At 36.9% G+C, this 26,281-nt stretch overlaps 1 protein-coding gene across 2 annotated transcripts in view; it reads left to right on the top strand.

Annotated features, from left to right (window-relative positions):
- The first annotated feature begins 7,953 nt into the window (after positions 1 to 7,953).
- The window catches only part of Arap2 (ArfGAP with RhoGAP domain, ankyrin repeat and PH domain 2), a 143,953-nt gene continuing 125,625 nt past the window's right edge, over positions 7,954 to 26,281 (top strand). Inside the window, exons 1-5 of one of the 2 annotated variants that reach the window (XM_013009096.1) lie at positions 7,954 to 9,022; positions 20,685 to 20,743; positions 21,781 to 21,857; positions 22,601 to 22,686; positions 24,187 to 24,540. In XM_013009096.1, the coding sequence (XP_012864550.1) occupies positions 8,121 to 9,022; positions 20,685 to 20,743; positions 21,781 to 21,857; positions 22,601 to 22,686; positions 24,187 to 24,540 (1,478 nt within the window). In that variant the 5' untranslated portion in view covers positions 7,954 to 8,120. The remainder of the gene's footprint in view (positions 9,023 to 20,684; positions 20,744 to 21,780; positions 21,858 to 22,600; positions 22,687 to 24,186; positions 24,541 to 26,281) is intronic. The other variant, XM_013009097.1, reaches the window with a different exon arrangement.

Genomic DNA, 26,281 nt, shown 5'->3' with positions numbered 1-26,281 from the left:
CAGCTGTCAAGATACAGATGTCGCTAGACTAGTGAGGGTTAGGAGAGGGCATACTCATGTGGGCAGCTTGAAAGAGGATTTACTAAAGCTAAAGAGGATTAGCAAGCACTTACACTTATAGGAATTAGCACCTGAGATGAAAGATGTTCAGTTGTGAATTTTGAGCACAGTTTAATATAATAATAAAAAATAACATAGCTTAGAATAATTCTTTCTCCTTGGATCCAAAGTATGAGATACATTTGTTTAGAACTGGGTTTAGACCAAATTTCATATATTCTCTATGTAGCAACTAGTAAATGTTATTTTCCAAACAGTGTTCTAATATTGTTGCACATATTCACTCATTTTCACCATTAAAACAGCCTGGTTAATAGGCATTTTCATCCCTGCTTAAAGATGACAACAGAGAGATTGAGGAAAAGATGATTTGCACACCACAGAGCTGTGATCTTTGATAATCATTGTGGTCTGTGTCCCAGGTCTAAAGTCTTAAGGTAGTCATCAATCGCAAAACTCTGACCACATCTTTATTTTTATTAGATTAATAAAATGGTGCTTACTGCTGTGTTAAATGTTTTGCAGGCTTATTAGAAGGATATTTTACAATGTTCATCTGAAGTAATGTAGCATTACTATGCAGGCTGGAGAATACTATTTCATTTGAGTTTACTAATACAGTATGAATATGATTAACTGCAATATTTTTATAAGAGATGAATTAATAATAGCTAGCATTTATGGTACACTTGCAATTCATGTCAGGCACTGTTACATAAACCATAGAGGTTTATCAGAAATGCACTAAGATATGAGATATATTATCATCATTTTGCAAATGAGGGCTCTAGCCTCCAGGGAAGCAAAGTAAATCATTCAAGGTACACAGTGAAAAATGGAGAAGTCTGGATTGTAATTAAGCCCTTATGATATCTATACTATAGTGTGGGTGGAATTAAGGAAGGATTAAGGAAGAATGGAAAAGGCAAAGAAACCTCATTGAAGGTACAATTGAAAGAATGGAATTGGCTCTGAAAATAGAGAAAAAATATACACATTCCATCTCCTCTCCTTTTTTTTATCCTGACAAAAACCAGTCTACCGTCTTCCATCTTGACCTGTTTTTGTTGTTGTTGTTCTGGTGCTTGAACTCTGGGCCTGGGTGACGTCCCTGAGCTTTTCACAACTCAAGGCCAGCACTCTTCCACTTGAGCCACAGCACCACTTCCAGCTTTTCAGGTGGTTAATTGGAGATGAGTCTCATTGACTTTCTTGTCCCCACTGGCTTTGAACTGAGATCCTGAGATTTCAGCCTCCTGAGTAGCTAGGATTATCGGTGTGAACTACTGGTGCCTGGCCCATCTTGGCCATTTTTAAATACACAGTTCAGTCGTGTTAAGCATATTTACGTTGTTGTAAAACAGATTTCCAGAATTTTTCATTTTGCACAATTGAAACTTTACAGTCCTTGAAACAATAACTCCCCACCCTTCTACCCTGGACCACCATGATTTCCTTCACTTTTGTGAACTTGACCACTTAACTCATACAAGTGGAGTCATATGACATTTGTTCTTTCTGTGACTACCTTATTTCACTTTGCATTCATTTCCTCAGGGATTCAATCTTGTGACTAGATTTCCATTTCTTTTTAACTTTTCTTAGTATTTTTATTGTGTGTAACCACCACATGTCTCTCCATTCATCTTCTTACCTACCTTGGCTTGCTTTTGAAATCCTTATGTTCAGTAATCTTTTCATTTAATACTTTTTCTTTTTAAAATTTTTTATTTAAAGCATCACCATTGAACCACAGAACCAACCTCTTGTATGGTCTGTGAATACTTACTTTGGTCTTAATATTTAATTCTTGACTTTGGCTTTGTACCATAGTCTTCCCTCAGCTATGTTTCCACAATGGTAGATGAAAAATAAATGTTAATACACAAATTCCATATTATCATTACTATATGCAGCAATTTCAAAGATTAATTTCTCGATTAATTTGGTTTTTGACCCATACATCTTAAGCAACTACATGCAAATAGATGTAGACTTCTTTATTTACCCAACCTCAGTTAATCTAAAAGATAAAAGTTTACAAGGCGTGACATATTTAAGCAGCATGTCCCTAGTGACTTTAAGTGTCCAGTCATGGAGAATAAAAAAGAGAGAAACAATGAAGTCTTTGTTTTTTTTTTTTCCCATGAGATCAGTTATATGACTATCAGAAGGGTTTGCTGTTAAGGCTTAAGTTATGAAATTCTCCTCATATAGTACTGACTCTACCCTTTATCTACCATGTGACCTTGGGTTTAGTAATCCCTTTTACCCTCCCCCACCCCCCCCCAAGAAAGATAAAAGGATTAAATTAGATCCTACTTGAATCTGTTTGTAAACACTTAACACCTACTGCCTATTATCACATTGTAAGTGTTCTAAGAAAAAGTGAAAGGGTGATTGTGTCTTGATGAATAAAGAATGATTAGTGGTCAACAGGGAACTCAGAGCAGAAGAGATCAGACTGTGGGTGACCACATTTTAAGAGGGATGACCAGGTTGAGGGCTCTTGGCTTCCTGTAAGAGTTTTCAATTTTGCCACATAATAAGCCAGGTGAACAAATGGTAGTTGAGAGGCATGCCAGATGGCATACTTTTTCTGGCTTAGCACTCAGGCTATGATCTAGTTAGTAGTTCTGGTCTACAACATCACATAATCGATGTATTAGGAGATAGAGTAGCAGGATGACAAGCACCTTTTCTCTAAATGGCTTTGTTTCAGGGCCCATTCAAGATTGAGTATATAGTCTTTGTGAATATCATGGAACTGATTTTCTCAGTTTTAAACACTGAGTTTGTTTGATGCGCAAATATGTTCATTTCTCGTGACCATTCTGTACTGAAACACATGTGAAAATCTGTGAGATCTGTAGCCAGAAGGAGTTAGTGCAACATATTATCTGCATGAAACCTTCTAATTTTCATATAATTAGCTAGGGGTCTACAGCAATCATGTTAGCAAATTGAAGACAGGGACATGTCACTCTTTGATCATCAATGGTTCCTACACCATATTGGAAGACTGAAGAGTTGGAGAGAGTTGGAGGAATAAAATTGTACCTAAGGTTTTTGTCTTGGGTACCATTTTGGGGATGTCATAAATCACCTTTGTCATTATCCAGAAAACCAGCACATGTGTTTCTGACATTTATTTTTTAGGAGATAGTTCCACTTCATTGAGAATTATTATTCTGGAACACAATAAGCTTTCATTGCTTTTAGAGTCTGTAAGACTTGTAAGACATGGAAGAATTTTGATTTACCCTATCTTTTTATTTCTTTTTTTATTGTGAAAATATTGTATAGAGGGGTTACAATTACATGGGCAAGGTAATGAGTATATTTCTTATCAAGCATTGTTGCCTCCTCTGTTTCTCCTTCCCATCCCTTCCCATCTCCCTCCTCTCCCCCCCAGCCAAAGTTGTAAAGTTCATTTTTCGACATAACATCTTGTACATCTCATTGTTGCAATGGGTCCACCTGTATCCCTATTTAAACAATTTGTTTTTTCCCTTCCCCTCCCCAAATTATACTAACATCAAATACAGTGAAAACAAGGGTTATACCATGGGGGAGGGACATACAAAGCAACAAAGAAATCATCTTATAAATATGTTAGAAACAATCGCAAGAAAGAAAAAAACATTTGAGTCCTTATCTTGGGGTTCATTTCGCTTAACATCCATGGGACCTATGTTTCTTTGGGCCTGGCTTACTTAATATAATTTTTTGTAGCTATTTTCTAAGCTTCCTTTTAGTTTTGTGATCTTATGTTTGTTAAACCTATCTTTTCATCACATGTGTAGTTTATAATTGAATGCAATTCAGTTACATTCTGTTGTATGATTTTTATGCAGTTAGGCTGTTTTCTATATTTGGACTTGGTTTGTTATTATGACATGGAAGATGCTCTCCTCCCATGGGGCTTATAATCCTATCTGAACATTAATGTTTTCTCTCCTAAAAAATTGGAAATAATATTCTGCTCTGGAACATCTTAGTGGTGAAAATAAGTAGTGATGGAAGTAAATATCTCCTAACCATCACTAGTCTCAGAATTGTTTTAATACTTGGGCTGGATTCTCATTTAATTTACACCAGTGCTAAAATTTAGGCCTTTTGGACTTTGCATTTTATAGGACAGGAAATACAGAAATCTGTATGTGCCTGTGATCATCCTAGAAAAGGGAGGAGGTGGGACTTGGATTACTCTGACTCCAGATTCATGTTCAGTTTATTTAGAAGAACTTTCATTGAAGTAAGTAGAGTGATGAGCTTAGACTAAGGTGGCCAGGTATAGAGTATGTTTAGATGTTTAACAAATTTGCAACTGTGATTACCAGGTTTGGCCACACAACCCAGTTAGTTTTAGTGTGTGTTCCAGGGATGGCTCTCTGCCCCTGTTTTCCACAATTGTGGGATGGCTCTCTGCTCCTGTTTTACACAATTGTGGCTGTCCAGCAGATCCACAGACTAGCACCTAGTAGCCACTGTCTGTGAGTAGGTCCATTTGGAGGTTGGATCAGGGAGGATTTCATTTTCCTATTAAAGTCATCTCATTTGGTAGAATTTCATAGAGTTATACATGTCCATTTTGTATTTAGTGACTTGCTTTGGAGTATTCCCTTTAAGTTAAGAACTGAATCTCTGAAGAATTTGGGTGTTCAGAAAGTTAAAAGGTCACATGGATGGAGGACAATGCTGGCACTGAACTTGTAGAGGACTGTAGAGGCCAAGGAAGGGAGCCTCTTCCATGAAATGACCAGGAATCAGTTTCTTCAGCATCGGGATGATAGTGGAGAGATGGTTGTAAGTAGAGCACTTGGTCTATCCACCCTTGTTTCAGCCATACAGGAAGTTATATGTATATACTCCAAAGAAAGGGTGATTTTGTATACGAAAACATAAATTCAAGCACAAGCACAAATGGCAAAAAAAAATGAACAATTTGGGCCTCTCAGCCACTTCTACCACCCTTTCCTCTTACGCTTCATCTCCGAATAAGGTTGAAACACTGTGTCAAGCTCTGGGATACTCACTATAGATGTTTATGGAGAAAGGAGTACTTCATTCTATCTTTTAGGGGTTTGACTTAATGCTTTTCCAAAGGAAGTCAAACCAGCCTAATCAGAGTTTAAATGGTGCATGGAAAAGAAGATGTAATATATATATATATATGGAATGGAGACTTTAAACAGCTTGTCCCCTTAGGGGAGTGATCAGCAATAATGTACTGACATGAGTGAAGGATGTGGGTAGAATGTTGGACACAGGTTGAGTAAAATGCCTAAAGTTTTTACTAGCAACTCCTACCTTGCAGGACATATTTATGAGGTTTGATGCCTGGTTGATAATTGCTGTTTACAGCAGTAGTTATTATTTTGCTATTATTATTATAGAGAGACCAGGTTATGACATGACATGCTAAGGGACTTAGATTTGACACTTTGAGTATTTAATGTTTCAGTGATAGATGGGATGATGGCAAAGGGATTTTGTTCAGAGACTGTGTGATCAGCATGTGAACCATGGCAAAGGTAATGAGAATAGAGTAGTATATTAAGTAACCTGCTGTAAACAGTTACTACAGATTGTGTGGCTTATTCCTTACAGTTCTAGAGACTGAGGGGTCCAAGGTCAAGTTGTTGACTGGCTGATTCACTTCTTGGTGGAAGGCCTCTTCCTGGTTTTCAGAGTAGAGATAGGTGTGAGGAGTGTGCTGGGCTGGGCAGGGAAAGAGTCAACTCCGTGTCTCTTATAGTGAAGTGATTTGGTGTATCTGAAACCCATTCTCATGACCTTTATTTTAACTTTATTTACTTCCTGCGGGGGAAGGGGTGTCCCAGGCGTAGTTACATTGAAGATTAGGGTCTCAACACATGAATTGAAGTGAGGGAACACACAGTCCTGTCCATAGCAAAAAGTAAAATCAGTTAACTTGCTTCCTTGAATGTGGTAAATGAGATGGAAGAATGATGATGGCTGGATGATGATACAAATAGGAAGGATCTGGAGGTTGTGTGTGTGTGTGTGTGTGTGTGTGTGAGAGAGAGAGAGAGAGAGAGAGAGAGAGAGAGTTGTGTTGGTTGTTGAGTGTGTTTGTGTCCTAATAAAAAAATTTTAAGTCTGACAAACGTGTCCCATAACTTTCTATACTGCATCCAAAAGGAAAGTGCTTCTCATCCTTTTAAATCACTGACCAATTCATCATATTAATATTTCCTACGGTGGGTAAATTATATAATACTTATTTTAACGACTTTCAGTGGTTATTTTCATTTGTGTTATGCCAAAAAAAAATCACACTTCTCTATGAAGTAACACTGAAGTGACACGCTTTGTGTTTGGTGTTTTTTTTTTTTTTTCCCAAGGCAATGTCTGCTGAGAGGTTGGCACATCGTATGTGGCAGTCTGAGCAGGGCCTTTATGTGTCTAATTTCTAGTTGTGATTTCCAAAAGCATTTCAGTAAGCTTGCTCAGAGAAGTTTACCTTGTTTTATTGAATCTTATTACTCATCTGAGGGTTTTATGCATATTCTGTATTTTTTGTTGCAGCATAATATGCAGAAACTTGTATGTGTGTATTTTCATAGAATGATTCCACTAGTATAACCAGCTTAGAGACAGATTGACTTAAAAAACTTTATGTTGTTGGTAGAAAAATGGACTTACTTGAATTGTGTTTCTATATATACCTTGGAGTAAAATGTGACCTTTAAACTTTTACCTTTTACTTTCATATTAGCATACTTCCTGATATCTCATACACTAAAGAATCACTTATTCAACTGCTCTTATCTTACTTGATAGTATTGATTCTCTTTATATAATTCTGCCTGCTTCTTTGAAATGTGAAAGAAATATATTGTCTGCTTTTCACAGGTCTGAAAGAAAGTGAAGTGAAAGAAGAAAGTTGTTTATATTTAGCTACTCTAAAGCAAAATGACTTGAAATCTGGGAATCAAAAGAATATATCTGTCTGTAACCATTAGTCAACACACTTCATCTATGGCTATTTGATTTTTAATGCAAATTTTTGTCCTAGACTTGGTTTTTCACCCTTTACGTAGAGGCTCAAATGTAGGGAGTTACTCTTTAGCTCATAAAGCTTTTGTTTAATAGAAAAGATCATCTTGGGCTGGGAAGGTGGCTCAGTGGTAGATTGCTTGCCTCGCATGTTTGAGGCCCTGGGTTCAATTCCTCAGCACCACATAAACAGAAGAAGCTGGAAGTGGCACTGTGTCTCAAGTGGTAGAGCGCTAGTCTAGAGCTGAAGAGCTGAGGGACAGCGCCCAGCCCCAGCCCCAGAGTTCAAGCCCTACAACCAAAAAAAAAAAAAAAAAAAGATCATCTCAAATGTTACCATTTTATTGCTCTGTAGTTTATATCTTAAGTAGCTGTCTTGTACTTATTGAATGTGTAGTATAAAACCCTTCTACAGATGCTCTCAGAACTAGCATTATTAATCTATCGGACATGCACATTGTTTAGTAAGATGAAAAACTTTTGATCCTCACTCATGGTATATTTGGGAGTGAATCATTTTCTAAAAAAATCTTTTTGAAAAATCATAGTTTGATTTCTACTGTAGCTATCGCTTCTCTCTGGTACTTTTATATTAAACCTGGGAATTGGCTTTCTGGGCCATGCAAACCAGTGTACAAAGATTCCAAAGTCCTGAGTAAAACTTAGTGCCCTAATTTCTGTTATACGTTGTCTTTCAGGGAAAGTTTTAGGTAAAAACTAGGTTTCACTGATTAAAGTATCATGGGTTAAGAGTATATAAGCTTAAGGGTAGAATGCTTGCTGAAAGTAAGGCTCTGGATTAAATCTCTAGCACCAATGAAATCACACCCACACACACCCACACTAAAATTATTATTTTTTTTCTAGGCTTATGTACATGAAGTGCTCATGATGGAGAAAATAACATTCTGAAGAACTTTTCTGTCAGCAGTGGCACAGTAATACCCCGTGGTGAAGTGCATCTTGTGTGTGTATCTCTGTTGAGCATTTTTGTTGTTGTTGTTGTTACTCAGCTTAGGAATGAAGCCACCATTATGTCCTCAGTCAGTGAAGTAAATGTTGATATCAAAGATTTCCTAATGAGCATTAATTTGGAGCAGTATCTCTTACATTTCCATGAGTTTGGGTTTTATACGGTGAAGGACTGCGCATCAATAGATGATAGCGTGCTGCACAAAATTGGAATATCACCTACAGGACATCGCAGGAGGATACTGAAGCAGTTACAGATAATCTTGTCAAAAATGCAAGAAATCCCCATATATGCAAATGTTCATAAAACAAAGAATGTGGACAATTCAAAAGAGCACCACCCTGCTACCTCTCCAGATCAGAACATCTGTATAGAACCTTTGGATTCTGGGAACAGTCAACCATCTGACTTGACACAGCTGGAGACCGGTTCAAAGAATCCCACTCAAAATGACATTAGGATGGAGAATCCTCAGAATCCTATGTCAGATGATAAGCTATCTCTTTCTCAACATGACTTGCCTATCACAGGAGATGAAATACACCAGAATTTGAGCTCTCATGATACTTTATCTGGTAGTGAAAATAATGAAATAGACTCTTCGGTGTCAAAGAAGTCTATGGATTGTACAACCGAAGAACAACAAGCAGGAAAGGTTGATTTGGTATCAGAAAATTTGAGTGAACTTCCTAATCCAGTTCCTGAATGTCTTTCTTCCCTTGACTACTCGACATCCGAAGCAAATTCTGAAAATGGAACCAATAGTTTATTAGGAAGCTCACCGTCAGCCCCTTTTTTTGAATTTCAAGGAGAAATGGTTATCAATGATTTGTATGTTCCGTCCTCTCCGATCCTGTCACCTATGAGAAGTCGAAGCAAATTGGTTTCCAGACCTTCTCGATCTTTTCTGCTAAGACATCGGCCTGTACCAGAGATTCCAGGGTCAAAAGGAGTTTCGGGAAGGTAAGACACAGTGAACTGTAAGTACCAAGTTTGGGGGAAGTTATTTTTAAGTTTCTGTTTTTCGGGTTCTTTTCTAAGTTTGACCAGTCTGTTGATCCCACCAAATTTTTCTTGGTGCTCTTTTCAGATATTTCCTCCATGCTATTCATATTATATTTTCTTTCCCTAGAGTATGTTTCTAATATCTCATTACCTAAGACTCTCTAGCTTTCTCCATTTTACTGAGTGGTACATCTTTTCCCCTGAATCCACATGGGTAATTTTGTGGATTTGGAAGCCAAGAACTGGTAAAAGAATTTACTAAGACAAATAAACAGGGGAAGTAAGAGGTTTACTTAGGAAGAGATGTTTAAGAGGAGTCAGTGGACAGGTCCACTCAAGGAAAATGCTACCGTTCTTGCTGCTGCTGATGTAAGATTGGAGACATTGGAGACTGGTGATTTTGCTGATTGTTTCTTTCCTATGCTGATTGATTGTTTCTAACTTAGAGGATGTTCAAAATAGCATGCACACTAGGCTCTTGCTACCTCATTCCTCCTGGGTCTACTGGTATTTTGTTCCTGATATGTCTTCTTGAGTGGGAAGGGTGGGGCTTTTCTCTATAGGTATTTCTTCTCAAACCTTTCTACATCTGGTATTATAGTATTTTATTAGTGCTGTTCTTGTATTTGAATTGCTGACTCTGTCTGTCCATGAGATCATTTGTTCTTTGGAAGGGAACTTGTTTTTAATGTCTATATCTATTTTACTGGGCACAGTGCTTGGTACCAATTAATAATTCAGCACAAAAGTACTGAACTTAGTGTTCATCCTTGCATTAGATGGGAAGGATAGAAAGAGGAATGTAAGGACTTGTAAAGATAGTATGAAGCGTAAAGACAAATAAAAGAAGTTACTAACAGATTAGTATGAAACCAGGTGCCGGAAGAGCAGAAATCTGGAACTCCAAAGAGTTCTCCTACAAATTAAGAGCAGGTTATTCATATTTGTAGTAACTGGTCAGCTGATTTACAGCGGGAACCTTTCCCCGTTTCTCAGAGTTATACCGAAGGTAGTTGTAGAAGGGCAGTACTTACTTGTACTCTCCTGGGAAGCAGGAAGCTATTCAAGTTAGGTGGGTTTTACAATGTAGAATTCCCCCAGAGGCTGCAGGCTGGCTTTTCTGCAAGATACCCCTGGCTAGGCTTGAATCTGTAGGTGCTTCAGACATTGGCCTTTAAGCACTTTGGTAATTAAACTGCAAGTTATATTTGCAAAAGAAAAAAATGTAGCAGTTTGGCATTTGGAAGAGAAAAAACAGGACAGATTGTAATTGATAAATTCACGTATCTTCAGTATATTTGAATGGAAATTCTGAGGGGAGTGGCTCTAGTGAATTCCTTTTTAACTTGCTGTCACTAATGCCAAAAGCAACGTCTGGTATTTAATAGAATTCAGTGGTAATATTGCCATTCATGAAACGCTTAGGTGCTTCGGTTATCTGGGTCTGTCATAGTGGCTCTGAAAAGTAGGTAGTATTCACTCTTTTACTCACAAGGTTACAGTCGTAGGTTAATTTCCCTGGAATCACATGGGTAGTAAGCTGGGATTTCATTCCACTAGTAAATATTTACCCTTCATAAACAAAAATAATGTTGACTGTATATATGAGCTGGGTTATTTCTTAGGATTATGGATGGTCACAGACTTATTTTATATAATCTTGTAGATTTAAAGTATTTTGCTCACTTTCCAGCAACTAGAAACAACTCAATGAAAATCAGTTCTTGAGATATCAGACCCTGATGTAGCCATTAAAAAATGAAAGTAGACTGCATGGTGGATAGAGGCTGATCAGATCTACTGCTGTATTATAGCGCTGTTTATTAAGATGGCATCTCCTTTATCATTAGCTTTGCAGAATTGGTTGTTCTCATATCTGACATTTGGCCCATCTGTAAACTCCAGGTGAGGACAGAAAAAGAATGTAAACTCTATTCCAGGAAAAATCTTAAGTAATTCCTAGAATTTTCTACCTTTTCTTTATACTCTAAACCATGCATAATCCTCCCTCCATTCAAGTTTCCCGTAAAAAGAACAATTTCAAATTCAGGGGTTTTCAACTTTCTTGAGAAGCTGGCATCACTCTTGAATATGTACTCTTGTTCTGTAATAAAACTTCTTCTTTTGTCTCATCTCTGAATTCTGTCTCTTGACAGTGACTGGTACCCAGAAACACTGGGTGAAGGTCTCAGCCCAGACTGAGACCACAAACAACACTAGACTTCACACAGTAAGACTGTAGACTTTATATCAGAACAGAATCCCTTTGGGGAACCAGAGGGGTAATTAGAGATAAATAAACATCTTTGCTTTCCAGTGTGTGCTATTTCCCATGGATTTTGTTATCTTTAGAAGCTCATGTAGTTGTAGAGGGAAACAAAACCGTACCTCCATCTTCTGGGAGTCTTTATGCTGGGTCTGAGGATTAAATTGATATGAGTGATTAATAAGAGAAAAACATACAAGTTTATTATTACAAGTAACTATAAATGTTACTCAGTGTAGAAGCCAGTCCTCACTGGGATGAAAGCCCTGAGAAGCAGCAGTTCAGAGTCAGAGTCTTACATACTGAATTACAGAAAGAGTAGCAAATAGGAATAAAGTAACTATAACACTGGGAGAGTTTTTTTTTTTTAAATGGAAAGATTGTCCAGCCAAAGTCTATACAGATTTCTTTCAGATGTTTACTATATTCACTTCAGTCTTTACGGATATGATTTTACTTTTTTCACCTGGGAATTTCCACTGTAGCTTCTGAGGAACAATAGCAAGACCAGAATACACCTGCTTTTTTCCTTCTCAACATTCATATGCAATGCCTTCAACTCAGAATAGTCAATACGGCAGAGTATTCTATTTTGACTCCTTTCGTTATAAATACAATGCATCACACGGTATGCTGTTAATTTTCTGACTGTGTGTTTGAAAATTAGAAAGGAAATAATATGAAGATTAGTGAGAAAGAATTTTCTGCTGTTGCTCTCAGTGCAGAGCTCTACACAACCCTTCTCAGGTCAGCAGCTGGCAGAGATCACTAGGGTTGCAACCCTGTATCAAGCAAGCCTGCTTCGTGTTGCAGCTCAACAGCAGACAATGCCTGCTAGTGTTTCAACTCTACTGAGAGTGCTGCTATGGCCTTCTTGGATTCTCCTCTCAGGAACTGGACCAAAGAATCGAGGACAGCAGAGGGTGACTGTGAGGAACTTTATTCAGAAGTATCAACCACCGCTGCCTTCACCTTCAACCATCCTTTCATTTTTCCCAGGTGGCTCTTGAGTTTAGGGTTTTTGAATACCCTGAGCTGTGCTCTGAATGGTTGTCCCTATAATTAGGCATTTTGGAAGATGAATATGAATATTTTTTGGTTGGTCATGGGGCTTGAACTCAGGAATTGGGCACTGTCCCCAAGCTCTTTTTGCTCAGAGTAGTGCTTTACCACTCTGAATCACAATACCACTTCTAGTTTTCTGGTGGTTAGTTGGGGATAGGATTCTCACAGACTTTCTTCCTGGGCTGGCTTTGAACCATGATCCTCAGATTTCAGCCTCCTGAGTAGCTAGAATTATAGGCATAAGCCAGTAGCTCCCAGCTTGGAAGATGAAATCTTACTGTTAATTTCTAATACATTTTCTAATACATTTCCCCAGGGTCATGGGAAGGTCATCAAAAAAATAGGAGAAGATCTAGGGAGGGTAAGGGGGGTGGGGAAATTGGGGGAATGGGGTTGGAAAGAGAGAGGGAGAGAAATGGTGGGGGGAGGAAGAGAAAGGGAGGAGAGGGGAAGGGGAATTTTGAAACAGTGTTTCTCTTGCTAGTCAAGATGCTGTCCCAGGGACCCTGGATCCTAACTAATTTACTCTTTCATTAGTAGTAAATAATTTAGCACTAGCTGTATCACAGCATGGTTTTCAATTTATTACCCAGAGCAGTTTTCCTTTTCTTGGATTCTGGTAGTAATTGGAAACTACTTTTATGCTGTTTAGATCATGAATGGGCAAATAAAAAAATGAAACATTTTTTCCCACATGACTGTCTACTTTTCTTAGTTATCCTCCCCTGTCTTGCAAATAGCAGTTGCATAACTTAAAAATGTTGTGATTTTGTTCAACCACTTTGGAAAGCAGTATGGAGGTTCCTCAAAAGACTCCACATAGAGCTCACCTATGACCCAGCAATCCCACTTTTGGGCATTTACCCAAATGTTCACAAACAAGAACACACTAAAGCTACCAGCATGACTATGTTTATTGCAGCATTATTTACTATAGCTAAGATATGGAACCAACCCAGATGCCCCTCAGTAGATGAATGGATCAAGAAAATGTGGTATAAATACACAATGGAATTCTGTGCCTCCATCAGAAAGAATGACATTGCCCCATTTGTTAGGAAATGGAAACACTTGGAAAAAATTATGTATGTCTGAGTCAAGCAGAAAAGGTCAGGTAAGTTGATGTTAGAGAAATGAACCCTAAGATATGTATTCAAATGTTTTTTCTTTCATGCGATTGTTTCTAATACATTTATAAGATTATTTTTTTGTTCCTTTGTATGTCCCTCCCCCACAGTATAACCCCTGCTTTCACTGTATTTGATGTCGGTATAATTTGTGGAGGGGAAGGGAAAAAACAAATTGTTTAATTAGGGATATAGGTGAACCTATTGCAACAATGAGATGTACAAGTCCTTATGTCGAAAACGAACTTTACAACTTTGGTGCGGGGGGCAGGGGGGCCCGGGGAGGATTGGGTGGGGGGGCGGGGGGAAGATGGGAAGGGATGGGAAGGGGAAACAAAGGAGGAGGCTACAATACTTGATAAGAAATGTACTCATTTTCTTGCCCATGTAATTGTAACCCCTCTGTACAGTATTTTCACAGTAAAAAAATGTTGTGATTATTTTTATGTCAGGTTTTTCTAATTTTTATCTTAAAATAGTTGTGCAAGGAGGTTTTCGCTTCACATACCCCCTTATGAATACAATGCATCTTGCTCCATCCATCTTTCTCCCCCTCTCCTGTCTATTCTCATCTCTCATCGTTTCCTAGTTCTGTTTACATTTTCATGGATGGCTAGTTAGTTGCCCACCATTCTTCCCATTCACCCATGCCTCTGGTTTTTTTTTGCCCCTGGTAAAGACATGTTTCTACTTCCTGATTTTCATTTTGTTGAAGTGTTAATTGTTCAAAGGAGGACATCAGGAGCCTTGCTTTCTTGGATGTCATCTTAGTTACTTTGATTGTATATTTCTGCATATGGCCTGGTATATGCTTACATAGGTGGTTCTCTTTATGTCTAACATTCCCATATGAGAGAAAAACAGGTGCTTTTTTCTTCTTAGCTTGTTTACTTCCCTCAACATGATTCTTTTCAGGTCTTTTTAAATAAAGCTGCAGATGATAGACTCTTGAGCAATCTTTTTTGGTCACATAATAAAGTTTACCAATGATGTTTTTATATTCCCTTTTCCACTTTCCTTTCTTTTCTAACTTCTGACAGAATGGACATTCTAGTCATCGGTTGTCTTTTTCTTGCTTGGACTGGTTTCTGAAACCCTGCCTGGGCCCCCTTCCTCACATTCCTCCTCTGGTCCCAGGGGTTGGAACTTAGAGCCTTATACAGCTAGGCAATTCTAGTACCACTTGAACCACACACCTGTGCCTGTTCATTTTCTTTGGAGGGGTAGGCCAGGTAGGGCTATGGAAGACAAGGAATCTCACCTCATGGTAGCTTTTTAAATTTTATTTTTTAAATACTTTTTTTATTGTGAAAATACTGTACAGAGTGTTACAGTTACATGAGCAAGGTATTGAGGACATTTCTTAATCAAGCATTGTTTCCTCCTCTTTTTTTTTTTTGTCGGTCGTGGGACTTGAACTCCGTACTTGGGTGCTGTCTCTGTGATCAGCTCAAGGCAAGCACACTACCGCTTGAGCCACAGTGCCAATTCCGGTTTTCTGGTGGTTAATTGGATATAAGGGTCTCAGGGACTTTCCTGCCCAGGCTGCCTTTGAGCGATGATCTTCAGATCTCAGCCTCCTGAGGAGCTAGGATTACAGGCATAGAATCACCAGTGCCCAGCTCTAGCTCCTCCTTTGTTTTTCCCCTACCATCCCTTTCCTCCTATCTCCACAACTACACTCCTCCTTCCCCCGCCTAAATTGTAAAGTGTGTTTTTCAACATAGTGTCTTCTACATCTCATTGTTGCAATGGGTCAACCTGTATCCCTATTTAAACATTTTCTCTTTTTCCCTTCCCCTCCCCAAATGATACCAACACCAAATACAGTGAAAACAGGGATTGTATCTTGGGGGAGGAACATACAAAGAAACAAAAAAAAATCACATGGTACATTATAAATATGTTAGGAACAATAGCAAGAAAGAAAAAAACCACTTGTGTCCCTGTTTTGGGGTTCATTTTGCCTTACATCATCTTATCTGATCTTTTCTGCTTGACTCAGCCATATACTAGTCATTGCAAATAAGGGAAACCATGGGACCTATGTTTCTTTAGGCCTGGCTTACTTCACTTAATATAATTTTTTCCAAGTCTTTCCATTTCCTAACAAATGGGGCAATGCCATTCTTTCTGATGGAGGCATAGAATTCCATTGTATATGTATATACTACATTTTCTTGATCCATTCATCTACTGAGGGGCATCTGGGTTGGTCCCATATCTTGGTTATGGTAAATGATGCTGCAGTAAACATATTTGTGCTGGTAGCTTTAGTATGGTCTTGTTTGTGATCATTTGGGTAAATGCCCAAAAGTGGGATTGCTGGGTCATAGGGGAGCTCTATGTGGAATCTTTTTTTTGTTGTTGTTCTTTTTTTTTTATTGTGAAAATACTGTACAGAGGGGTTACAATTACATGGGCAAGATAATGAGTACATTTCTTATTAAGCATTGTAGCCTCCTCCTTTCTTTCCCCTTCCCATCCTCCCCCCGCCCCCCCACCCAATCCTCCCTGCTCCCCCTCCCCCACCTTCCCTACTCCCCCCTCCCACCAAAGTTGTAAAGTTCATTTTCAACATACCGACTTGTATATCTCATTGTTGCAATGGGTCCACCTGTATCCCTATTTAAACTATTTGTTTTTCCCCTTCCCCTCCACAAATTATACCGGCATCAAATACAGTGGAAGCAGGGGTTATACTGTGGAGGAGGAACATACAAAACAACAAAGAAATAATCTTACAAATGTGTTAGAAACAAATGCAAGAAAGAAAAAAAACATTTGAGTACATATCTTTGGGTTCATTTCCCTAACATCACCTTATCTGACATTTTCTGCTTGACTCAGACATATACTAGATATTGCAAATAAGGGAAACCATGGGACCTGTGTTTCTTTGGGGCTGGCTTACTTCACTTAATATAATTTTTTCCAAGTCTTTCCATTTCCTAACAAATGGGGCAATGTCATTCTTTCTTGATCCATTCATCTACTGAGGGGCATCTGGGTTGGTTCCATATCTTAGCTATAGTAAATAGTGCTGCAATGAACATAGTCGTGCTGGTAGCTTTAATGTGGTCTTGTTTGTGAACATTTGGGTAAATGCCCAAAAGTGGGATTGCTGGGTCATAGGTGAGCTCTATGTGGAGTCTTTTGAGGAACCTCCATACTACTTTCCAAAGTGGTTGAACAAGTTTACACTTCCACCAACAATGCAGTAAGGTTCCCTTCTGCCCAATTTCCCCTCCAGAGTTCTTGATTATAGCCATTCTAATGAGGGTGAGGTGGTATCTCAATGTTGTTTTGATTTGCATTTCTTTTATGGCTAGGGAGGTTGAGCATTTCGTCATGGATCTATTGACCATCCTTCTTTCCTCTGCAGAGAAGTTTCTCTGTAAGTCTTTAACTCTTATCTGTTGAAGTCAGATCAGACCCAGAGGTAAGGCATTCACACTTAACTTGGAGTTCTTTGTTGTCCCAAACAGAAACTGAGTTCAGCTGGCATCTTGTTATTTTCATATGAACTCTGGGGCTGTCCTGTGATCTTTTTTAGGAGAATCATGAAGGAACAAGTACTCCCAAGTCACTGAAAGATGTACCTTTCTTTCTGTTCTTTATAATTTAGCATATTTTAATTTTTTATCTTTTATGCAACTATTTTAACCCTGGGCACAGGTTTCAAAACCTTTTTGTTTTTATTATTTATTCATTTGTTTATTTTTAGACAAAGTGCCTCTGAATGTTTGGAGAGAGGGGAAAGTAAGGATCCCAAAGTTCTGGGAAGGAGTGGTACGCACAGCTGTGCTATAATGGGAGCACATCTATTACAAAACAGAAATCTGAACCTGCAGTTTCCAGCTCTCCTTGAGCTTTTATTAAAAATAAAAATCTTGGTCTAGGTGTAGTGGTATATACATCTACATAATACTAGCACTCATGAAACAAAGGGCTGGAGATTGTGAGTTCTGGGACAGCCAGGCTGTGTAGAGTTTGGGACTGGTCTGAGCTATGGAGTGAGACTAACATGAAAAAAAATGGGTGTACATAGGTAATAGATATGAGAAACACTGTTGTACACACTTTCATGTAAAATGTATAAATAGAAAGTATAAATTGTAGCAGTTTGCCCTGCTGAATTAAAAGAAAAAGCTACAAACACATCATAGGCTTTTCATTTTCAGAAAAAGCTTCACATTTTACTTTATAGTGGAAACATGCTAACAGTCCTAAAATTTAGGCCTCCATCCTCCCTTTTAAAATGCTTTCTTGATGAGTTTTATGTAAAAACAGGAAAATTATTTCAGTATTTGCAAAATTTTGCTTGAAAATCCAAATAAAGTTTCTGGTGGTCTTTTTTTTTCCCCTAGGGTTAAACTAGGGCTTTGATGCTATTCCTGACCTTTTTTTCCCCCTCAAAGCTATTCCTCTACCATTTGAGGCACAGTTCCATTTCTGTCTTTTTTGGTAATTAATAGGAGATAAGAACCTCACTCGTGCTAGGGCTTGCTTATAAATGTAACCCTCAGATTTCAGCCTCCTGAACAGATAGGATTTAGAGTTACAGATGTAGGCTACTAGTGCCTAGATTAAATGAATAGATTAATAATTCATAGATTCATTGTTAGAGAATAAGAACATGTATTCATTTGCTTGGGGTACTTCCAAGTTATAGCCATTCATTTGTACTTTATTTTTCATGAAGTAAAGATTATACATTGTTTGAAAAAACTATATGTTACAACTCTTGCTAGTACACTAAAAAAAAAGATCATGATAATGTTTTATCATTGTATAGTTTAATCTTTCTATAATGTTCATTCCTATCCTAAGCACAGTTTGCAGAAACTTGCAGAATGAGGTAATCCCTGCATTGTGAGTTTCACATCATTGGTCTGTGCTGTAAATCACAGCTTTGTGAATTCAGATTTGTGTGTTAGGTAGGGATTATGGTAACCACAGGTCAGTTTTAAACTGCTGCCTGAGGACTATAGAACTTTTTCCTTGGAATTCAACTAAAAAAAAAACCACTTGTGATATCTATGTTATTGGAAACATTCTGTGAAATGATACAAATATGGTGTGCACGTCATTATTTTCTTTTTTTTGTCAGCTGTGGGGCTTGAATTCTGGGCCTGGGCGCTGTTTCTCAGATCTTCATCTCAAGGCTAGCGCTCTACCACTTGAGGTACAGCGCCACTTCTGGTTTTATGGTGGTTTATTGGAAATAAGAGTCTTATGGTCCTTCCTGTCCGGGTTGGCTTTGAACTGCGATTCTCACATTTCAGCCTCCTAAGTAGTTAGGATTACAGGCATGAGCCACAGGTACTGGGCCTTCATTATTTTTTCTTATGATTGCTTTGCTTAAGTCATAGATGTTTGACATTTACCTTTATGTCATTGCTTTTCTTGGCAGCTTAAGTGATAAAAATATAAGTAAGTTCGGTGCAGTGGCTCAAGCCTATAGTCCTAGCTACACAAGAGGTTGAGATCTGCAATTTGAAGTCAGCCCAGGCAGGGAAGTTCATTATATGGCTATTTTCAACTAGCCACCAGAAAACTGGAAGTGGTGCGCGCGTGCGCGCACACACAAACGTATATTATATATATTTGTGATTTTTCTTTCTTTTAAAAACTTTTAAATGAACCCTTTTAATTCTGATATCAAAACAAGTTGTTTTTGACCATTCTGAGTACTGTAACCCATAGCAAAAACCATAACTTGGTGACTTATACAGAAGAAATTTATTTTCTCAAAATTTGGAGGTTGGATGATCACAAGACTGTCCTGACTTTCAGGGGCCTTCTTGATGTCTGCTCATACTTTCTTTTCTCAGAGCCTGGGCTCAAGGACAGCGAGTTATCTGTCTCTGGTTATTCTTCCCAAGGCTTCCAGTCGTATTGGAATAGGACTCTCTCCTTATGATTTCATTCAACCTTAATTACTCCTGCAATCTCTATCTCCCAAATATATTTACATTGCATTGGGCATTTAACATAAGAACTTTGATATGACATAGTTCTATTGATAATACCAGCCAGATTTGCTTTCACAGGAATTTGCAAATTCTCTATTGAAGGAATGGGTCTTAGGTATTTTCATAGATTTTTTAGAAATACATCTCCCAACAAAGGCTGTTTTCTAAGAGGTAAGTAGATTTCAGTAGATTAATCAGTAGGTTTCCTCTATTTTCAGAAAGAGAAAAAAAAAGCTTAATTTAGGGACTTAGAGATAATGAAACTAATATTGGAGGAATATTACCAGAACTTATTATCAAATCATTTAATAGACTCAAAATCATAGATGCTTTCTTATTTACACTTTTTTTTACATTTTCTTACTATTTGGGTATTTAAATTTTACTTTTGTTCAGATATATATTTTTACATTTTATTAAGAGTAAGTTTCAATTAAAAACTTCCCTATTTTAAAAATCTTTAAGTCAGGCTCTACTGTATGTATTTAATTTCCTCCATTCATTTTCATACGGGACAATTTCTGTGCCTTTCATTAATTATATACATATTCTAGTATATTTCTGGTGGAATACTTGAGGAACCCTGGTCTGAAATCTTGGGTAAGGGGAGAAGGAAGACAAGGCATGTGATGAAAGAGGAAGTAAAATTATGACTTCCTTTGGGGGAGTAGAAGCATCCTCTTAGTTTATACAGTTTAACTAGTGACTGTGGTATGAATCATCACTAAGGAAAAAAATGAAAAACCACAACAAAGATATTTAGACAAAGTTATTTTTAATTTGTCAAATATCAGACATATAGAAAGTAGTTAAAAATAGTGATATTACCATATACCATCTTGATTGAAAGTAGTTTTGTCATGTAGACCTCAACTTCAGTGGGTTGAGAAATAGTAAATTTTAGTGGCTTATTCTTTCTTGCGTCTTCCCTCCATGGCAAGAGTTTTAACCAGTATTCTGAAATTGGTGTTTGACTTACTGGTTTGCGCTTTTAACTGAAAGTGTAATAGCATTGTTGTAATTTTTTTTTAATTTTCCATTTAAAATGTTGTATAGAAAATGTATTTGTGTAATTTAGCCATTTTCTTCATATCAAATCAGACTTTGAATGTTGCTGTCTCCACATGTTTCCTTACTACTCAGGGTAGTAAATAATAACTCATAACTTTTTCCTTTGATTTAAGCTATTTCCGTGAGAGAAGAAATGTTACTACCTCACCTGGAAAACCTGTGACACTGAAAAGTAAGTCTCTATAAATTAGTTCCTACTCATTTGATAGTCTTAAAAATGTGTTAAAATTGTGGTTGAGAAGGGCAGCCCACTTGTAAAATAGGAAATAATGTGAGAAACTGTGCCAGTGTTCAGAGTACTTCAAAAGTGTTAAAGGTAAGTGAACAAAAGACTGTAATATATACTCAGACACCCCAAAATTTGTACATGCTTATCGAAAAAGAATTTTTAAGCAAGCTTCACTTATCATTAGTCAAAATTGAAGACAATTAACTAAAATGAATGGTTTCAGGCGGTCTGAGCTGCAGGACAGAGATATATGGAAAGTGCTTTTTTCCATGGTAACAGGAAAGAGCTGACATTATAGCTGTGGTAAATGGGTGCTTAGCAGAGCTTTCCTTTCTGTTGGAAAATTCTGCTTATATAAGGTGAGGAACAGTGTTCGTGACAATAACAGGGCAAATGATCGACTATCCTTGCCTTTGAAAAAATTTGCCCGAGCAGAAATACAAGTAGCATGAATTCTTTCTTGGAGATTAAGTATAGTTCTCCTGAAATAATATCATTACAGGTGTGTTCATAGTGGTGATAAACAACTAAATAGATCTTGAGATTTTAATAACTATGTGGTAGTGATCTGCTTATAATTGTTTCTTGGACAATAGAGTTAAGATCATATCATAGAGAATATCCTCTTATTTAGGAATTAGAATTTTGAATGACACAGGGCAGTTTGTATTTCCTGTGGGCAGTGTACTTGGTTATGTTAATCTAGATCATAAGTCAGCACTGTGATAATTGAAAAGTGAGTGTGTGGGTGTGAAAGAATTAGTGTATACAGGGAGTGGTGCATTAAAAGCATTGTAATGGGGATAGTTGACCTGGGGGAAGTAAGAATTGTGAACATAATTTTGAACTCTCTCAGAATAATGCTTAAGTTCTGATATTGCTGCAAAATATTTAAATACATGCTTTTATTTCTTTTCCCCTCCCAACTATTCCATGTTATTCATCTTTTTCCATTTTCATTCTGTAATTTCCCCCAAAAGATTCAAATGAGGAGAATTCATCTTCCATCTTTCCTTATGGAGAGACCTTTCTCTTCCAAAATCTAGAAAATGCCAAGGTTAGTCCCATATGTTTTGTTTCATTTTTTCCATGATCAGTTCTTCACCCTACTGATTGATTATATGTATCTTTTTACTTTCCTATACACTGTTTGAAGAATGCATGATTTTGAAGAATGAGATTTCTAGAGAGTAAAGTTTCTGTTCAATAAAATTATGGAAAAACTGTATCTTAAAAATAGAAAAAAACTATATCATAAAACACATTTTCATGTTACTTTTAGGTATAGGCTTTAAAAATTTGCCACTTGGTAAACTTACTGTTGGTAAGGGAAAGAAAACACAAAAACTCCTCAGATTTTGCTCTGCTTCATAATCAAATACAGACTTCTTAAATATGCTAGTTTTTGATTATTTATGTATTTTACTTAGTTTATTGTTCAGGATTTCCTTTGTAGTACTTTTCCTACTTTCCAGCTTTATTTCTTGGTCTTGACAATAGAGAAGTTGAGGGAAAACGTGTATCGGGGAGGAGTAAAAGTATGAGTTTGTTCTTACAGAACATTTTTGTCCTAAGTTTCAATGCTGAGGTATAATTCAAATATAATCAGAAAGTTGCATCAGAAGGTTGCTGTTTAATGTAATCTCTCTAATTACATATTTTACTAATAATGTTAATCTAAGCAATGGGACATTTAATAGAACTAAAGTCAGATATTGTATATCTTTGTAAAACATTGCCACAGTGAGACACTCTTTGAACCCAAAAGCAAAACATTAACTGTACATTGTTTTTAAATAGAAGAGATCTATAAGGAATGAATTTTGGACCAAAGAAGAAAAAGAGGAAGCAGCCACTTCAAGGAACTCTTTTTTAATCAGATCAAGGTATCATTTCATGATTGACGAGTCATTTGTTAGAATAAATGTTTTAAAATCTAAGCTGTGGTTTATAGTTTTATATTTTAGTCCTAAGAAAATAGTTACCTGGATAAACTCAAAAATTTCCTTTAGGCTTTTAATAACAATTATATGGGAGATTATTTTGTCTTATTCTAAGTCCACCCATTGCCCCTCTCAAAGATGGCAGGTTACATTAATTTAAAGGCAAAAGAGCAGTGAGAAAAATACTGCTTAATTGTAGAACTTTACAAATATAGTATGTACTTTCTGTTAGAGTTTCGTTGTTGGGAAGAGACTTGATTACTCTGTTATTGTGTTGGACAAAATGAAGCAGAATTTGTAGGCATTAATTTAGATTTTGTATTTTTTCCCCTCAGTTTTCTATCAGAACTTCTTGGAATACTGGATTATCTCGCATTCATTTTATTTTCTATTTACCTTTCATTTTCTAAGGGTAACACTGTTGTGTTACTCATTACAATCATGCAGTGAGCCTTTGGTGTGAATCCATTATAATCCAAAAAGTGAAAAGGCTTAGGCTAAATCATTCTTTAAATAAGTCATAGTTTTTTAAAGCTTTCTGGCATCTGGAAAGATGTAATTTGACTCTTTGGCATACCATTTCATCCATTAGCAAAGACTTCCTTGTTAAGGGTTTTGTTTTGCATAAGTTACTGAGTGAATTTATCCTGACATTTCTTAAATCTATAGGAATGTGCTTAGCTAATGAGTTTCAATGATTATGCCTTCTACACTGTTTACCTTCTGAATATACAAGGACAATACTTTTTGGCTAGAAATGTGGAGTGTGAAACATAATACTGAAACAGTACTGACGTTCTGAGCAATCAGATATCATCTCCATTTTATTACATTATGGTAGAACTTGTATTAACTGAAAAGGGGCAGGGAGCTGGAAATAATATGTACAGATAACCTAATGTTTTATAATGTTGCCCAGATATTAGAGGTTGAGTGGAGTCACTGATTTATGCTTATGATATTTAAATTGAGATGTAAAAACTGATCAGTCTCCATCCTTACTACCTGCACCAAACTTGCAGAACCAAAAGGAACCAGGTTAAATTATACTTACAATTTAATTGTATTCAAATATAGCACTTTGAGCCACAGCTCAAAGTTTTTCAGGTGGTTTTCAGGTGGTTACTTGGAGATAAGAGTGTTATAAACTTTCCAGCCCAGCTGGCTCTGAACCTTGATCCTTAGATCTCAGCCTCCTAAGGAGCTATAGGCATGAGCCACTGGTGCCCAGCAAGAGTATTTCTTCTCATTTTTCTTGAGAAGTTTTGAAAATTATCGGAGAAGGTAATTGAACTCTTAAGACTATTCTGGCCTTTGGTTTCTATGATTGGTTATTTATAAGTAAAATAAACTCCCCAAACAAACAATAACAAAGAAATAGTGAATGTGTAAGTCTCATCTAGCACGTTGAAACTTGAATCCCATTTCTTTCTTTCTATTTAGCATCTATGATAACAGGAAGGAGAAAATTGGCGAAGACAAAGTAGAAGATATTTGGATACCTCGAGAGGATAAAAACAATTTTCTAGGTGACTCTACTTCTGAATCAGAGTACTCAACAGTAGAAGAATGCTTCCAGAGTTTAAAAAGGAAAAATTCAAAGGCGTCTAAGTCAAAGATCCAAAAAACATTAAATTCAGACTCTGTAAACAGGCACAGTTATCCTTTAAGCTCAACAAGTGGAAATGCCGAGCCCTCAGCCCTTTCCTCAAATGCCATCTCTCCCTACGCCTGTTTTTATGGATCTTCTCCAACAAAGGTTAAAGCTGGATGGCTAGACAAGCTTTCTCCTCAAGGGTATGTATTTATTCGTCTTTCATTTCGTAAGTAGATTTTGAAAAGTTCACATTTGTCCATTTTTATACCTGTGAGTTTCCTATGCCAACCTTCACATCTCCCTGCAGTGAGTTTCTTAGGATGTTCAGCGCACTTTTGCAGATGTTAGCCTTTAGACATAAGAGGGATGTGTGCAGTGCTGTGCTCATTGAGGTTCTAAATAACTGAAAGCTAGTACTTTGTATCTAGGTTCCTAATGTTAGTTACTAATCTCACACCGTTGTACACTATTCTGTGTCCTAATTTATAACAAAGGAAAACAGTAGAGAGTTGAATTAATGTTATTCATTCCACACTGTGGATTTTGTTCATATCAAAACAGTGTTCTGTTTGGGAATATGAGACTTATTGTAGTTAGATTTTTAAATAAAATTTTATTAATTTAAAATATTTTAAAGTAGTTTTATTTCAGATATTTAAGTAACTTATATCCTGTATGCATTATACTGAGAAGTCTTGGGAGAGGGATTATATTTAATTAGAATTGTTTCCTGGAATCCTGTTTTTTTTTTGTTTTGTTTTGTTTTGTTTTTTGTTTTTTTGGTGCTGGTCCTGGGGCTTGAATTCAGTTCCTGAGTGCCACCTCTGAGCTTCTTTTTCCTCAAGGATAGTGCTCTATCACTTCTACCACGCCTATACTTCTAGCTTTTTGGTGGTTAAGATAAGAATCTCATGGACTTTCCTGCCTGGGTTAGCTTTGAATCATGATCTTTAGATCTTTAGATCTCAGTATCCGGAGTAGGTAGGATTGGAGGAGTTAAGGATAGACACTCTCCCTGGCATTGTCACTTAAAACAGTATTTTTTTGAAGTATTTACTCAAAATGGTTCTCATGAATTATTCAATTATTTGCCCATGTTTAAGTTGCAGATTTGTTGAGTACTTAGAGTTTATTGGCTTTCTTTAGTACTTCCCTGAAAATATACTCCTTTGTATAAAGACTTGTTTGAACTAAAATCATTTTAGAATTAAGGAGAAGCAGAATTCTAATGGATGCAGAATTATATTTCTTACATATTATAATTCATATATATGTAAAGAGCATGAATTATGTTTTCTAAAAAATGTTTAAAACCACAAGTTTTATGATTAGCAATTACATGGTTAATACTAGATAGATAGATTTTATTTTTCTTACAAAATGTGGTTTTGAACATACTGAAGTACTGTACTGTTAGTATCACTTATTTAGTGTTGTTCCTTTTGGCTGCATTTTGATGACAAAGTAGTATACTCCGTGTATTTCCTACTTTTATAAGTTGTCAGCATTATTGACAAATGTGATTTTAAATATTAAGAGCATGAATCAGCACTTGCATATTCACATTGGTGGAGTGACACAGAATGTTCTCAGAGCTTCATTTCTGTACACTTGAAGTGTTTAGGGTGCTCCTATCACCACAAAAAGAGTCAGCAGACCCTTGGTACAGCCTTCAGCACCTGGGATCTGGATGGAGAAAACATGACCATTTTTGGCCACCTCTGGGACGATTAGAACATTTTCCTCTCTTTTTTTAAATCAAAGCATTGATTTTGTATCCTTTTTAGTTGGAACTTGCCTAAGGTTAGATGCTGTAATTTTTGTTAGATTTTATATTTTTCCATTTTGAAGGAAATAATTGAATTTTTGGTGGCTTTTCTCTTGAGTGCCAATATATGATTGGAGGTAGAAAAGTAAATAAAACGTTCTTTTTTAAAGTTT

Source organism: Dipodomys ordii, unplaced genomic scaffold, assembly GCF_000151885.1.
Source record: "Dipodomys ordii isolate 6190 unplaced genomic scaffold, Dord_2.0 Scaffold8, whole genome shotgun sequence".
Taxonomy (NCBI): domain Eukaryota; kingdom Metazoa; phylum Chordata; class Mammalia; order Rodentia; family Heteromyidae; genus Dipodomys; species Dipodomys ordii.
This window is presented reverse-complemented; position numbering and strand designations above follow the sequence as displayed.